At 35.8% G+C, this 17,951-nt stretch overlaps 1 protein-coding gene across 1 annotated transcript in view; it reads left to right on the top strand.

Annotated features, from left to right (window-relative positions):
• The window catches only part of DOCK2 (dedicator of cytokinesis 2), a 344,199-nt gene that overhangs the window by 7,287 nt on the left and 318,961 nt on the right, over positions 1-17,951 (top strand). Inside the window, exons 2-7 of the mRNA XM_070735887.1 lie at positions 3,437-3,520; positions 9,009-9,049; positions 9,586-9,641; positions 10,940-11,036; positions 12,398-12,546; positions 15,838-15,973. Coding sequence (XP_070591988.1) covers positions 3,437-3,520; positions 9,009-9,049; positions 9,586-9,641; positions 10,940-11,036; positions 12,398-12,546; positions 15,838-15,973 — 563 coding nt within the window. The remainder of the gene's footprint in view (positions 1-3,436; positions 3,521-9,008; positions 9,050-9,585; positions 9,642-10,939; positions 11,037-12,397; positions 12,547-15,837; positions 15,974-17,951) is intronic.

Here is a 17,951-nt window from a genome sequence, read left to right as displayed (position 1 = left end):
TATAATATAGCCACTCCGAGTCTTCGGAGGGGGGTGGCATACAAATCTAATAAATAGATAGATAAATAAATAAATAAATAAATAAATAAATAAATAAATAACTTCCACGTTAATTCCTTCTTTCATTTTTCCATCATTAATAGTATTTTTTTGACATTCATTGTTATTTCAATCATAAAAATACTACCTTCTTCATCTGTGTATATATATTTTGGACTTAGCTTTTCTATATACATAATACAAATCCTCCCTTGCATGGTTCCACTAATGCTGAATATAAATCTCCCAATCTTGCACATTCTAATAATTTCTTATGTTGTCATCTAATATGTACTTCTTGTAAGCATATTCCCTCCCAATTTATTAAGTGTTATTTTCCTTTTTATAGCTGAATTTATATGAATCCATTTATATTTATTGAAATCATCTTAATCTTTTTTTCCATGATTGTTTTTTCAATGCCTTGGCCGATCTCTTCAGCTGTATATCTCTTTGTTCCTTTATCTCTTTTATTGTTGCTCCTTCTAGTTCTTTCTCTTCCTTCTCTTTAGTACATTGACTTTCTTGTTGTTCTGTCTCATCACTATATCTTCTTGAAATCTAACCTCTCTTTTTCCTCTCAGTCTTTCTTCACCTTGTTCGAAATGTTGGGTGGTAAGACATTTCCCATCTATTGAGGCATAGAGCTTCAATGTGAAAGCAGCAGTGAGGTCCATTTCCATCTATCTAGAACCCTTTGCATCCATACTTTGAAAAAGCAAATGGCACGAAGAGTTTGTGGCATGGAATTCCAAGATCCATTTTGTGAGTCAGCTTTATCTTGAAACAGTAGTTTGGATTGGTTTCTAAAAATTGAGGGAAATGAAAAGTGGACTATTTGAAATAAATCTAATTCTGTGGGGAAGGAAGAACTCTGGAGAAGGATTGAAACAACATTAGGCTTATTGAATCAGGACTGCAAATACCAATACAATGTCTAAATATCTATGGAGATTCTCAATCATCCAGGTCATCATTATCCCAAAGGTGCAACTAGACTTTCTGGGTTTTCTTTGAAGATGTTCCCGTTGAAGAAGCTTCTTGGATAAGAAGTGAAACATCTTCAAAGAGAAACCAGAAAGTCCAGTTGCCTTTTTAAAAAGCACTTTTGGGATAATACAATGTTTAGATAAGGGCTGTCAAACTTCCATCCCATGGGCTGGATACGTCATGCACTGGCCCCTCTCATGCCCTTGGCAAAGTCCCAATATGTCATGTGATGGTGTCATGACAACATGAGTTTGAGATCCCTGATCTAGATGGCAGCAAAAAGAGGCAGAAAATTAATTCTTGTCCGGCTGATTTACAGTTGTCTGGATGTTTGCAACCCAGGTTTGATAGCCCTAGTAAAAGAGAAATAGAAACTATACCCTAGAGATGGGCTCTATGCAGTCACTCCGATCGAAACTATAAACCACTGTGCTGCTGAATTTGCCCCCACAAGTTCATTTAAGACTTTTGTCCCCATCCTGGGTGTTGACCACGTCATTTTTGTGGCTCTTGAAATTTCATTTAAAATAAATGTATCACTTCTTTCCTGTAGAAATATAATATGTGATGTAAATATAATGCAAACAGCTCCCAAACTATTTTTAAGGCTTTTAAGGTGTTATTGACCTTATAATTGATTGGGTGTTGGCATAGGAAAGGCTTTTAATTTATTCATTCAGTTTGATTAATGCTACTGATTAGTAGCAAGAAAGCTGTCTTTCCCTCTCTAACAGTTAATTTTCTTTAAAAAAAAATAGAAACCAGAAAAAGAAAGATATAGGAAGATTTTTTAAAAAAAATGGAAGATGATGTTATCTGGATGCAGATATGTAATAGTATGAATAAGTCAAGACAACAGAGAAATAAAAGTCTCCATTATAACCATCCTAACCATAGTACATTTAGTACTTTAATGTAAAAACAGTGAAGATTATTCACATCGGGCTGTAGGAAAGAAGCTTTTTCAATATGGCTGTAAATACATTTTGGTTGGAAAGCTGAGTCAAATCTGAGAACAAAATATACTAATACTATGGCCTTAATTGTTGTTACAAGGTAATTATTGTCACTGAATTATCTTGACTATCTCTTGAAACTGCTTTCTATCCACATTGGCTAGAGTACTGGAAAGAATGCCAAGACAAATTTTGAATGGAATAGGTGGCAAAGAGGAGAATTTGGAACAACCATTTAATATGTGCTTAGGGTTCAAGTGTCTGGATTATTTTGGAGAAGGCAGCACAAATACATTTATTTCAGACCAAAAGCCCAATTTACACTTGGTAATGAATCTAATTCTTGTTTTTGCCCTTGGCTGGTTTACTAGAACTCATGGAGGAATTGTTTTACAAGTGGTAAAGTTATGCCTCAAGCCTGGTACATCACCTAAATTGTTTTGTACTTGCTGAAAACACTTTTGTTAATGAAAGTAGGATCCCTGAATTCTCACAACACATTTTTCATCATCTAAGTGCAGATTTTATTCCCTAAACAGCCCAAGAGTGTGTAAACATATAGCTCTCCAATTATAATGTTCGGAGCATGGATATTCTTGTATTTGTATTTCCCACTTAGCACGTGTATTTCTTATGTTCAGGTTTGTGCTTGGTTTGTGAATCAAACTAATCTTGGTTTGTGAATCAAACTTTTTCAAGCAGCTTTAGTTCTTTTTGATATGGAGCTGACTGAAAATCAAAGCAACTTTCAAATAATTTTATCTCTGATTGGTCTGTTCCATTCCAAACACTGGGGCTTCATAGCAGTGTCACAAAGTTCAGCGCACTCTTTTTATCTCTGCTCTGTGGCATTACACTAAGAACAGGAAAAGGGGTTTCCCCAACTTCCATGGGAAGCTGAGAGTAATTACTGTTATGCCCAAATCCAAAATCATCCCATCATTTCTCTCATCCAGATGCAAGAGTTTTTTTCTTCTTTTTTTCAGAGAGTGAAGATATCCTGCAGAACTGCAGAGAATCTGGCTAGTGTGATAATACAATCTCCAGAGGATACAGTGGCAAACTTTTTGTTGTTTTTGAAAGATAGCTGGAGGTTTACTCATTGACCTTTTCAAGCATGAGGGGGAAAGGGTTGTTAAAAGTTATTGAACTGCTGCTCACTTTGAGGGCATGATCTTGGAGATTTCTTAGCAGCATATGTCAGATGCAATTTGTCTACTCCTGCACAAAGTGATTAGCTAACTCTAATCACAATTCTCAGTTGGATAAAAACAACTAAAGGGTTTTGGAAAAGAAGTGAGATTTTGCAATTCAGAGAAAAGGCAAGGTGATGCAGGAAAACCTCTGGCTTATTCAAGCTGTTTCTCATAATATTAAACTGAATGCTGCATCTGAACACAATCCATTTAAAATATGAAGTTGCTTAATAACATTGTATTCTTTTTTCACAGCAATATACAATTTCAAGGCTGCTCAAGTGCCCCAGATATCACTACAGATTGGGGATGTGGTTCATATATCGGAAGACCATGAAGGTAAAAATAAAAAATATACAGTTCTTTTGATATTGTTACACCTTTGCTTCATCAACTTGAGTTTGGGGTTGAATATAAGGTGACTTATGACTTTTTCTCCTCAAACCATGACTTTCTTGTTACTAAGTACTGTACATGTGAGGTGAATGAACATAATCTCACTTTTTTAAAGCTAAAATTCTGGTGTTATTCTTTGAATGTGGAATATAAGTAAAGCTAACTTATATAAGGACCATTTAATAGAGATTTCTTGGAATTGCAAATGTATATATCATACCCAAAAGATTTTGAGTAGATGAAGTCCAATTAATATCCCAGTCTAAGGTGATGAATATAATTTAGATGTAATCTTTGATTTACGACCAACCATTTAGCAACTCTGCAAAATTAAGATGGTGTTGAACAAAGAGGCTTACAACTTATTTTTGAAGTTATTACCATTTCAGCAATTCTACGGTCACAAGATACAAATATGGGTGCTTGGCAGCCTGCACACACTTACAACTGCAGTGCTGTCCCTACCCACCTACTCCCTGCTATCTCAGCCACCTATCCAGCTTACTGGAAAACTCCGCAACTCAGAGATAATCAGTATACAAGCAAAGCTGCTGGAGCCTGGGAAAACTCACAACTGACCTGGCCTGCCAATCCATACAAAACATCTGATTTACCTTTTCTTTGTGGAAACCACCACAAGCAATCTGAACTTTCATATTACATCAATATAATGTTATATTAAGGGGATGCAATGGCTCAGTGGTTATGATGCTGAGCTTGTCGATTGGAACAGTTGGCAATTTGTCATCTGTCATCTGCACCTCTATAACTGTCTGGTTTGGTGCTGTAACCCAACAGGACCGACACAGACTTCAGAGGATAATCAGAACCAATAATCAGATAATCAGAAAAAACAATTGCTGCCAACCTGCCTTCTATTTACTGACCCCTCGCATCCTGGACATAAACTGTTTCAACTCCTACCCTCAAAATGTCGCGACAGAGCACTGCACACCAAGACAACTAGACACAAGAACAGTTTTTGCCCGAACGCCATCACTCTACTAAACAAATAATTCCCTCAACACTGTCAAACTTTTTACTAAATCTGCAATTCTATTCTACTAGTTTTTCTCATCATTCCTATCACCCATTTCCTCCCATTTAGGACTCTATGACTGTAACTTGTTGTTGTTGTTGTTATTATTATTATTATTATTATTATTATTATTATTATTATTATTATTATTAATTAGATTTGTCTGCCGCCCCTCTCCGCAGACTCGGGACTTGTTGCTTGTATCCTAAGAGTTTTATTAATATTGATAGTTTCTTCATTGCTTATTTGACCCCTATGACAATCATTAAGTGTTGTATCACATGATCCCTTGACAAATGTATCTTTTTCTTTTATGTACGCTAAGAGCATATGCACCAAGACAAATTCCTTGTGTGTCCAATTACACTTGGCCAATAAAATTCTATTCTATTCTATTTGGTGGTTTGAATGCCTAGTGCTGTGTAACGGAGTGAGCTCCTATTACTTGCTCCAGCTTCTGCCAACCTACCAGCTTTCAAACTGGTAGGTTGGCAGAAGCTGGCGCAAGTAATAGGGGATCACTCCATTACATAGCACTAGGCATTCAAACCACCAAATTGCTGACCCTTGGTTACCTTCCCCTTGGTGGGAAGTTAACAGCATTCCATGCGCCTTCAGCATTGAGTCATGCTGGCTGTATGACCACAGGATTGTCATCAGACAGCACTGGCTCTTTGGCTTAGAAATGGAGATGAGTACTGCCCCCTAGAGTTGGGAACAACCACATGTATGTGTGAGGGGAACCTTTACATTTACGTTTTAATGTTATATTGTGATTACAAATTTGAACTTTCATATTACATAAGTGTTACATTGTAAGTGTTACACAAGTATTACATTGTGATAATTAAAATAATTAAAAATTCAGATTTAGAATTCAAAAGAAAAGTTCTGGAACACTGAAAATGACCATAAATATAGAAGATGATAGATAAATAAATAGATGGAAAGATAGATAGATAGATAGAAAGATAGATAGAAAGATAGATAGATAGATAGCTGAGATAGATAGATAGATAATAGAAAGAAAGAAAGAAAGAAAGAAGTGGCTTATCTATTTTTTACCAGAAGAGGTCTCTCTTGAACTACAACATTGATCTAAATCATTAGAAAATTAAATTCTTACAAAGGATTAGATACCTTAATAAGTGCAAAATGACAGGCAACATTACGATATCTACATCTTTACCTGTATGTCTCCCTATCCCTTACCTGCATGTATTTTGATATAGGATGGAGAAGAGGACTGGTTTTTATTTATGCAAACATACAATTGTCTCATCTGCTACAGAAATTATTTCAATCTGTTCTAATTTAGTATTCCTTTCCTATCTTATCCAAAATATTGACACGTTTCACCAATGGCAGAAGTCTCTTTTGTTCCTGCTTGTCATGATCTTCTCTCTGTTGTGATGTGTATATGAGTGTCAGTGTCAAAATTAGGAAAATACAACGAACAGATGCTGAGAATCAGGCTGAATGGGCTGAGGGCTGCAATTAGCCTCAGCTATACCACAACTTCTTATCTTATAATGTTAGTCATTAATACTTGAACAATTTCAGATATCAATTATTAATGCTCCTCTTTGTAACCATATAGCCACAGACCAACTGGGAGGCTGTAACTTAGTGACTTTGAAAACTAAGTAAGTGCCTGTCTTTGGCTTACTTCCACGTATATATGGATGGAGACATATATGGATGGAGGGCATTAAACTGGTAACTGAGGGAACTGTGTCAGTGCTTTCTGTATTATGACATAGCTGCACAATAGAACTTCAGCTGGTCTCCTTTTTCTGGCTACTGTCCATGGTATCTTTTTAGCTTGTCTCTCCCAAAAACAATAGTCAAAGCAAATGTTTTTCTTCTGTTAAATTATAGTCCAATCTAACATGCCTAGGAGGCAAACAAGCATATGAAAAGAATGCTATGGTACTTCTTGAGTAGTACATTCAAGTAGACTTCAGAGCTTTTATTTTAATCAGAGAAAAAACAAAACAATATATAAAGTAGAAGAATAATAATAATAACATTTTAGCTTAATCCCTAATCTCAGTTGAGTTTAGTTCTCCTTCATATATGAAACCTATTATCAATACACATCAAGTGCATTATTTTTGGGATAGGGACATAAACAAACAATGCAGAAGCTTTAGAAATTTCATAGTTTGAAAATGTTTATAAAGTTTTCTTTCCCTTCTTCCTGTGAAACTGAATAGTGGGAATTCAAGTCAACTATAAATAAAGATGCTTGCAGTGGAACAATAGAATTGGCATTCATGAAGTGCAGCCACCACTGCAAACTTAAATGTCTTTGGAAAGTAAGAGTCATGGAAGCCAGAGCTATTAGTAACTAGTGAGAAAGATATTGATGGATCAGGACATCTAAGATCAGCAATACCAAGCTTCTCATTACTAGTAGGGGGAGAAGGTGAGAGAGGGAGAGAGGGAAGGAGGGAGGGAGAGAAGGAGGAAGGAGAGTGAGAGAAAACTATTGTCTTCAAACATCCCATCAGTGCTTCTGCTAGGCATCTGGATGCCAATGTGGGTTGGGGAAAGGGAAAAGATGCAGGATTGCATAGCTTTTTATTTGATTCAGCTTTAAGGTTCTCCTGATCATTTTATGTGTCAAGAAACCACATATCAGCAACTGAACATGATTCAGATGAATTGGTTTGCAACTCCCAGAACTTCCACCTATTGGGCTCGGGAACATAGGAATTTCTTGAAGTTCCATGAAACATTTCCCCTTATTTTTGCATTATAACTCTCCATGAACTTCCACGGTTTGGAACAAGTACAGTTTAGTGTCCATATACTTGCAAAACACAGAAAAGATTTTTCCTTGCTTTAAAAAAACAAAACCCAAACAAAACATGGACATTAGCATATGGTGTTGTTACATCAGTCAGGAGACTACAATGCTAATGCAGAATAGTAGTTTGACTTCCAATGACACACTTGCCCATACGGATACACAGTCCAGTTGAAGGATAACTGTGAAACATGGCTTCCGCAAACATGAAATTGTACTGATTATTGAATTATTTTGAATCTTGGAGGTAACATCTAACTGTTTTTTCTGGTTTTCAAACCCTGAAATCTGACATCCAACATTGGAAGATTACTACTCATTTAAATTCAGGGTAGTCATACAAGGCAGATTTGGATGTAGCTATCGATCATTCCAACCTTTCTCATTTTCCTGCAATTTTTCTAGGAAAGGAATGTTAGGGAAAATATACAAGATGAACCATTCATTTGGTACACAATTTGGTAGGCAATCATGGGTATATTTTGGTTTCTCCATGTTACTTGTGTACTTTGCAAGCTATGCTGCCTTCCAGTTTGTTTCTTGGTGCAATTCAAGGTGATATTTATTACTAAGAAAACTATATATAGCATGGAGCCAGAGTATATGAAGGACACTTTTGATCCCATTGCATTTGCTCATCACATAGGCTGGACCAAAAGAGCATTCTTCTTTCTTCAGTTCATCTTAGAGATTGTCATTGAACGGGATCAAGGAAAATCTTCTTTTCTGTAGGTGCCCCTGCCCTATGGGAAACCATATAGTATTGTCTGTAGTTCAACTCAGCCTGATTGCTGTTTCTTTAAAAAACAGGAATCAGGGTCACAATCAAGCCATGCTATTGGTATATGGTTATCTTTGGAAACCACTTTGTGTACATCAGTTAATTAATTAGGGAGGGTGTTTTTAATTTTTATTCATTAAAATATGCATGTATTTATATTGTATTCTTTTTAGACCCCTAGAACTGCATTGGTAAAATAAATGGCTGGCTCAATGAAAGAAGGAAGGAAGGAAGGAAGGAAGGAAGGAAGGAATGGATAAATGAATGAATGAATTTGCAACCATAGCAGAGAGCAATCATCAAGTATTTTAACATATAGGCTAGCTTTTTTCTCAACTATATTATGGCAATTGCTTTTTTTCAATTATTCTTAGTCCAGAATGGGTTCCTCCTAATTCAGACTGGTTCGCCTGAACTGAGCTACTGGTGATATCACAATGATGTCACAGAACTGGTTCTGTCGGCGCTGGTCTCTGGACACTGCCATTTATTTTTTGATTTTTCATTTTTTTTAAAACTTTTCCGGGGGGTTTTCTTCTGTGCATGTACAGAAGCTGAGTTTTTGCATGTGCAGAAGTTGAGAACACACACACACACACACGTACTGTGCATGTGTGCACGCGCCTATGCAGCACACCCACATGGTGCAGGAAGAAGCAAAGTGGCAGCGAGGTAAGTTAGAACCCACCCCAGACTTAGTCCCATGGTAGTGCTAGTAGAATAACTGTTATATAGCAGAAACTGTGTTGAGAGAAAACAATCTAATGCAACAATATGATTGTCTTTTGAATTATAGATTGGTATAGGGGATACTTGGTCAGGCATAAAGAAACTGAGGTGAGTTTGTCCTGTTATCACTATCATTCTTATTACCGAAGTATTAGGGTTGCAATTTGCTTACCCCACCACCTTTTGTATAGAGGCAAATATTAAGGAGAAACCCCATCGATTTGGTCCCATGTAGGCATGTACAGGATTATAATCTTCATATGTTCTGACTGAGCAATATTTAAATAAGCAATGTATTTATTGGATTTAATTTCTTTAGCTTTTCTTCAGTATTTAATTCTTCAATATTTAATTCATTTTAAGCAAGATTAACATTAATTTAGGAACTCATTCTGTTCTTACTTATCATGATATTAAATCAGGATTTGAATGAATGGGTGGTAGTGCTCTTTTGTAAACTTGGAAAAATATGGAACATTATAATAATAAGTGAACTCAATCTTGTAGTTCAATTACTAAAGTATCATAACTTTACCAAAGTTGGCTTCTAAATGTCTACTTGCATAGCGTTGACTTTTCAACTGTTCAAGGAAGATATATTTTGGGAAATATAACAGCTGTGTTTTTCCCTTCAATTCCAACAGGGAATATTTCCAAAATCTTTTATCCACATCAAAGAAATTGCTGCTGAGAAGAAAAGGTATTATATAAGACATACATTTACTTGAGAACTTATTTTGGGAAAATAAGAACATGGTGTATTAGGAACACACCTCAAGAAGGAAGAACATATTGTAAACCAAATGCCCCTTCTCATCCCATTCTAATTAAGATCAATATAAAATTTGAGATCAGATCCCAACAATCATGAACAGTAATATTTTAGGGAATTTGATAAAAAGAAGTGATAAAGTTATACTTTCTTTTAAACTACTGGTCTGGTATATGAATAGCAATTGAGATTGAGCCGAGGTGGCGCAGCAGGTAGAATGCAGTACTGCAGCCCACTAAAGCTGACATTAGATCTGTAGGTCAGCAGTTCAAATCTTATCACCGTTCAAGGTTGACTCAGCCTTCCATCCTTCCGAGGACCCGGATTGTGGGAGCAGTATGCTGGCTCTGTTAAAAAGTGCTATTGCTAACATGTTGTAAGCCGCCCTGAGTCTAAGGAGAAGGGCGGCATAAAAACCGAATAAACAAACAAACAAATAAATAGCATTTAGATTTATATACTGTTTCACAGTGCTTTACAGCCCTCTCTAAGTGGTTTACAGAATCAGCATATTGTCTCTAACAATATGGCTCCTCATTTTATTGTCCTTGGAAAGATGGAGGGCTTAGACAAACTTGAGCTGGTGAGAATCAAACAGCAGGCAGCACATTTTTACCTAATATGATGGCTTGGTTCACAAAACTTGCTAAGATGTAAATGGATTTGATTAGTATTGTCTTACCTCATTGTTTGTTTTAATTTAAACCATGTTTTATAGTTTTGCTTATTGGGTAAATGCAGCTTATATTTGAAGAGAAGTAATTATTAGACAGTCATTTATCCATCCTGACCATGTTTGGTGGAACATGATCTATCCTGACCATATTTGGAAGTACAAAAAGTTTAAGAAGATATTTGAAAATCTTGTGGTTAGGTATAGGTAATCAATAATCAAGGATTACTATATTTTCATTTAAGCAACACCTAACTCTTCTACATCTTTTTAGATTTCATTATTTCATCTTTGTTATTTCTCAGAATTGCATTTACAAGCAAATATTCATGAGATGTATGGAACATCTAGTATAGAATAGTTTAGGGACCAGAGGAGCCAGTCTGAGAGTCAATTCTGGATTGTCTGTCTCAAATATCTATTTGTGAGATGTTTAGCTATGGACCCAGCATTTATAGCAGACAGTTCCATTTCTGGTTTCCCACTTGGATTGCTGATCATATGTATAATTTTAAAAAAATTATTATAACATAGTATTTATCCTTTGGCTCAGAAATGCGGAAAATGTAATACCTGCTGAGATTCCATTGGTACAAGAGGTTACCAGCACATTATGGGAATGGGGTAACATTTGGAAACAACTGTATGTGGTGAGTTATTCTTCCTTTCTTGCAGGGAAACTTTATGATTGCCCAGGAAGAAGCTTTAGTTGCATTAAGTGCCATGTCAGTAGCCTTAGTTATCCGCCAAGCCAATGCATTTTGCTTTTAATTTTATGAATATATAACTGCTCTGAAAGTACTGGTAAAGAAGAAATCCCTTCATTGCAAGATTTAGCTTCAATTATTTAAGAGGCTGTTGTGTAATTCCAATTTTGAGTGTTATGTGATTTCAACCTTTGAATGATCTTTAATGCACCATGCACAAATGCACTGCTAGGAGAAAGTGAAAGCTCTGGGTGATTTAGAACCTATGGCTTTTGCTTATGCAGAAAAACTGTTCTTATATTATTTCTAAACAGTTGACCGGCTTCTTTCTTAATGCACTGCATAACCCATCCAATTGAAAGAAAATGAACTTTGTGCACCTAAAGATTATATAGGTATAAAGTTTATTTTGGACAAAGAAGGGGTCATTTTAAAAAGAAAGAAATCCGCTAATGTACAGTATTTGCTTTTGAGCTCCCATGTGCAATATATGGATGAGAATAATGAGAATAGGTCAAAGGAAACCAAGGTAAGCTGAAAAGCAAATACACTAGAATATATCTTTTGAACTCATCCTAATAAGGTCCAGAACATTTTATCAATCCCTTCTGTTTCCTCAACACAAGCAACTGGATTGGTAATTGATTATATTTCAACAAAAGGTTCCAGAGGTAGTAGATTAATTTAAAAAGCATGCGACTAGCTTTTTAGTAGATCTCCAAGGAAGCAGAGGAGCCAGGTGGATCATAAGGAATTATTGGAAAGCTGTCACAACTTAGAGCAGTTGCTTCATTTTCTCTGTAGTAGAGCTGGAGGCATGCAAACAATTTTTTAAATTAGGAAAACAAATGTCATTGCTGTGAAAGGGAGGATATTGTAAAGTATCTAGAGAGGTAGGTCCCCATGTCATGTTAAGAAAACCGTAATCCTACGAGTCTACGGAGAGGGGCGGCATACAAATCTAATAAATGAAATGAATCCTGCTGGAGTGGTGAGCTTTGGTATATGCAAGCTTTTTCTATTGTGTGATAATGCTTGAGGTCCTATCTTTATTTTGCAATAGTAGTCCACCTTAACTTCAGTCTCAATAAAGCACTAAGGATTTTCAACATAAATGGAAGGTTTTGTTTTAAATATATATTATATTTTGATCCCCAGGGTTTTTGTAGATTGGGAAAAATAGGATCACTTCCACTTACAGAAAATATACTGATTTTGCTGTCATACAGGGGTTGCTTAACCACGGTGACAAACAGCAATTGAAATCTTAAATAACCTGAAGTTTGAATTGTTTTCTCTTTCAGGCTAACAAGAAGGATCACTTCCAGCAGGTACAAGCAATGATGCGCGAGTTAATGGAGTGGAGAGCACAGCTCCTCTCGGGGACATTGCCCAAAGATGAACTGAAAGAACTGAAACAAAAGGTCACTTCCAAAATTGATTATGGCAACAAGTAAGTTCTGATGTTACTATCAATATATTTTAGAAAGGAATTACCTTGGGTATATTGCAATCTGAGATTCCTTATTTTTGCTAACATTTAACATTTCTTTTAAGAAAACTATAATGAAATATATTATATGCACAGGTATAGTATAGGTGGTACCACACTCAATAGTAGTAACTGTGAGAGGAATCTTGGAGTACTAATTGACAACCTTTTAAATATGAGCCAGCACTGTGCGGCAGCTGCCAAAAAAGCCAACAGGGTTCTAGGCTGCATTAGTAGACAGATAGAATCAAGATCATGTGAAATGTTAATGACACTTTATAATGCTATGGTAAGACCATACTTGGAATACATCATCCAGTTTTGGTTGCCATGTTGTAAAAAAGATGTTGAGATTCTAGAAAGAGTGCAGAGAAGAGCAACAAAGATGATTGGGGGACTGGAGACTAAAACATATAAAGAACAGTTGCTGGAATTGGGTATGTCTAGTTTAATGAAAAGATGGACTAGGGGTGACATGATAGCAGTTGCCAAAGAGAGGAGGGAGACAAGCTATTCTCCAAAACACCTGAATGCGGGACAAGGAACAATGGATGGAAACTAATCAAGGAGAGAAGAACCTAGAACTAAGGAAAAAACGCCTGACAATTAATCAGTGGAACAACTTGTGAGTGCTCTGTGAGTTTTAAAGAAAAGATTGGACAATCATTTCTCTGAAATGGTATAGATTTTATTGCGTGAGCAGGGGTTTGGACAGGAAGACTTTCAGGTCCCTTTCAACTGTACTATTCTATTCTGTTCTGTTCTGTTCTGTTCTATTCTATTCTATTCTATTCTACATTCTTTACCATTTTCCAGCAAGCCATATTAGAATGCTAAAAAGACATTTTAAATATCTGGCTGTCATAATTGTCACTTAAACATTATCTTTGTTATAAACCTAATTTAAAGTCCCCCTCGGGTCAAACTTAACACTGATGATCTTATTGATCCATTTGTTTATTTTTCTTCACAAAGGGACAAAAGTCACTTGTCGTTGCCTTCTCTCGCCCCCCCCCCCCCCCAATTTCTAATTCTGGTTTAATTTTTGAAAGTTCTGATGTTTTTCCAATCATATACTAAGCAACTCTGTTTAGCTTGTCCAGGATCAGATATTTGCTGCTGCCTTTCTATATTTCCCACCATTTTTAAAAAGACAAGTTGCTTAAAAAGAGTTATCAAAGTGGTCAGTAGAAAAACTGATTTTATGGTGCTTATACATTACATCGTCTTCTTCCTCTTATTGTTTTGGCTTTTTAAGATTAGGATTAGGATTAATACTTGTTTTGCTTTTTTGGATCTTTTTCTTTTTTATTATTTTTTTTGCCATCCAAAGTCACAAATTATGTGTGGGATGTAATATGCATATAGTAAAAATATTACATCTGTTACACTGCATTCCAAAACAACCTTGGAAAAAAATACAATATGGTTGATAAATATTTTAAATACAAAGCTTATCTATAGAAGCAGCAAAATGAAGTACTTGGGTTTGGATGTTCTAGAATAAGATGGCGAACCTATGGCATGGGTGCCACTGTTGGCACGCGAGGGAATATCTGCTGGCACACAAGCCAATGTGCCAGCCATCTGATTTTTAGTTCCCACAGAGGCTGTGGGAGGATGTTTTTGGTTTCTAGAGAGCCTCCAGAGGGATGGGGAGGGCATTTTTACTCTTCCCTGGCTCCAGGGAAGCCTTTGGAACTTGGGGAGGCGAAATATGAGCCCACTGGGTCCACCAGAAGTTGGGAAACAGGCCATTTCTAGCCCCCAGAGGGTGGGGGGGAGATGTTTTCACTCTCCCCAGGCATTGAATGCAGAAGCAGGTATGGGCACACGCGCTTGCGTGATAGAGTGTACGCATGTTCTTTTGGCACTTGAGGAAAAAAAGGTTCACCATCTCTGAGATAGACTGTTGAATGGAAAGGGAATTTTAGATTTTTAATTTGTGTTTCATCTAAACAAAAACAAGTAGAAAAATCAGAAAACACACGTATCATTTATTATCATTTATTAGGCAAACTTTGAGTGAGTTTTCAAAAAGCATTTTAGGCCATTTTTTAAAAAAATGGCTTTTGAAAAAATGCAGGGTTTTTTTTACATTTATAATTTCATATTTCTGCATATCAGAAATTGTTTAAGTGTTTTTAAGGGTTTAAAAGATGAAAAAATATTTGAAGCAGTACGTGGGAAGATACACAAACTATTGGCTGATTTTTAAAGGATCCCAATGATGAAAATATGATTGTACTTCACCAAATGGAAAGAGTTAATACAAATATAGAAAGGCAAGGAAAAAAGAACCCTTGATCAAAAAGAACTCCTTCAACTGCTAGGAACTCCTAGCAGACTTAAATGGTTCAGCAGCAAGGACAATCCATGCAGTCACACACAGATTATTTCTAGCTTAGGTCTTTGCAGCAGTTCTTCTTATATCTCTTGTCCCTTATAGAGCATGCTATCATGTTGCCATTCCACATGTCAGGTGCAAAGTGAAGAGTATAAACAAAGCTAAGGTAAACAGAAGGCAAAGAAATATCATCTATACTCTCAACATGCTGCCTCTTAATCATGTCAGGGTGATGCCAATCAAAAATTAATATCTTAATAAAAATAGTTGTTTGGAGATAGAGGAGAATTTGAAGGGGAACAGGCTAGATTATTGACAGTTTTGTTTTGTCTTAATTTCAAGGGAAATACTTATAGGCATAAAGTGTAGCCTCTCTTCAGAGGCAAATAGTCATTCCATAGAAGTAGGAAAAGAAAGATTTATCAATCTAGTTTTGGAGTTTCCGCAACACATTGCACCATAATTAAAAACATTGGCTGGATTCACCCAAACAAAATGGGAGTGGCCAATTTGTGACTCAACATATTGTATATACTCAGCTAAAGGCTTGAAAGTTCTGCATTTCATCTTTGCAAGCTGCAATTACTTAGACTTCTCAAAAATTGTTTCATTTCAAAATCATGGATGTTAATTATATTCAGGGTTCATTCTGGGTACCAATCACCATTATGCGGATTATGTTTTCAGAGGGGTTTGTATCATGAGTATTATATGATCTGTTAACCTAAACTTTTTGCTATGCCTCAGACATGCTATTTAATTTTGCGTGAATTTTTAAATCACACCTTAAAGATTACACAGATGAGATTTCAAACAACTTCAAATGAAATATAAGATATTTTTAGTGTGATGTCTGTTTGAAACTGAAGGATGTTGCAGATGACACTTTCCATTTATATCTACAGGATTCTAGAACTGGACCTGATTGTTAGAGATGAAGATGGCAATATTTTGGATCCTGATAAAACCAGTGTCATCAGTCTCTTCCATGCACATACAGAAGCTACAAAAAAAATCACAGAAAGAATTAAAGAAGAAATGGTATGGTGTTTGCATTCCAACTTTCTACTTTCAAACAGAGCTTTGTTTATTCCCATAAAAGATTAATCTGTTAAAGCATCAGAAGCAGTTTAGCAATCACTTCTCCTGTCTGATTCAGTATGCATATTAAAAATATCTCCTCGCACCAAATATTTATTTGAATTCTCAGATTTTTAAAATCACCAGTTTTAAAAATGCTGATTTCAATCCATCAATAAACCAATAACATAACTTAGACTTCCAATTGATACACATATTGGTGCAGACCAAAAGGCCTATAGCAAGCTTTTTTTAAAAATTCAGATATACCTTACTTGGTCAATGTGGACAATGTCAATTGGTGAATCTTTGTGAAAAAAAAATGGAAGTGGAGATTAAATTTGGAAGGGAGGACAAGGCCTTCCTTATTATACATATCTATGAGCTTTAAGTCAAGCAATGTTTGTATGCACTAATTCAGATTTTCTAAAAGTTAATAATTTATACTACCTCCTGTACCAGCAAAGTACAGTAGTTGTTCTTGAAGTTTGTAGATACAACTCTGTTATTATTATGTAATCCTATTGAAAGTTCCTAGAGTTATCATGGTAATAACAATTGTGCATACTAGTGAAGATGTGTGTAGAGCAACCCTTGAATTATCAAGGACATGCACATAGAAATGAGATATTGCTGTAGACATGAATAATATCTATGAGTAGTTATCCAGTCACACACAGAGATAAGTTAGAGTGCATATAATATTTACTTTAAGAAACAGAACAGTCAAAATAAACAGGCCAGATTATACTCATTCAAATCAGTCAATCTCTAGAGGTACAATAATCTTCTTACCAGTTTGTCTTTGTCATATACATTCAATAAAGATATTACTGTTTACAAACACATCAGAATATCAAAGAGGATAACCGAGCGTAATAGAGAGATCACTATTAAGTCAAAGAGTCAATTAGAATTAAACAACAGAGAGAATCTCTAGCTCCTTCTTTATGGCAACTTGCATCACTACAGTCAATCAGAACATAGCATACATTTTAAAGCTATATTACATCAATCCATACAACCATACATTGTTGTCTTGTTTATATATTATTAATCCAATCATTTGGACAGAGTACTAACAGTGAGCAATGCCAGACTGTCTTCGGGTAACCAGGTGTGCTGAGATATGATATGTTTATGTGCACTATTTCCTGAACAGATGTTTTATTATTATTATTGTGTGTGAGATCTTGACCTATTTTTTTGCTGAGTGGAAAAAAGTATCTGTCCTTTGTAAAATGTCAGTTTTTCTTGAAGATTAATGCTGAATTTGTTTAAATTTATAAGCAGCAAACAATGCTACATATAATATAAAAATTAGATGTACATAAAAAGATACAATGGCAGCATGTCATAACCATTATGTGACCAAGATCTACAGTACAAAAGAGGGATGGAGAACAGTTTATATCAGAATTTCCTTATTGCTATCACACTCTTTACATATACACTTCCCCTAAGAATCCAAACTGAATACAAATGAACAATGAAAGCAATACAATGAAAACTATATACAGTGGTACCTCCACCTAAGAACGCCTCTACTTATCTAGATTTCTAGATAAGAACCGGGTGTTCAATATTTTTTTTGCCTCTTCTCAAGAACCATTTTCCACTTACAAACCCGAGCCTCCGAAACTGTAACCAGAAAAGGCAGGGAGAAGCTTCCGTGGGGCCTCTCTAGGAATCTCCTGGGAGGAAACAGGGCCAGGAAAGGCAGGGAGAAGCCTCTGTGGGGTCTCTCTAGGAATCTCTTGGGAGGAAACAGAGCCTCCATCCTCCCTGTGGTTTCCCCAATTATTTGCTTTTACATTGATTCCTATGGGAAAAATTGCTTCTTCTTACAAATTTTTCTACTTAAGAACCTGGTCATGGAACGAATTAAGTTTGCAAGTAGAGATACTACTGTACTTGTTAAATTTATAAAAAATAAAAA

This window comes from Erythrolamprus reginae, chromosome 2 (genome assembly GCF_031021105.1).
Source record: "Erythrolamprus reginae isolate rEryReg1 chromosome 2, rEryReg1.hap1, whole genome shotgun sequence".
Lineage (NCBI taxonomy): Eukaryota > Metazoa > Chordata > Lepidosauria > Squamata > Dipsadidae > Erythrolamprus > Erythrolamprus reginae.
This window is presented reverse-complemented; position numbering and strand designations above follow the sequence as displayed.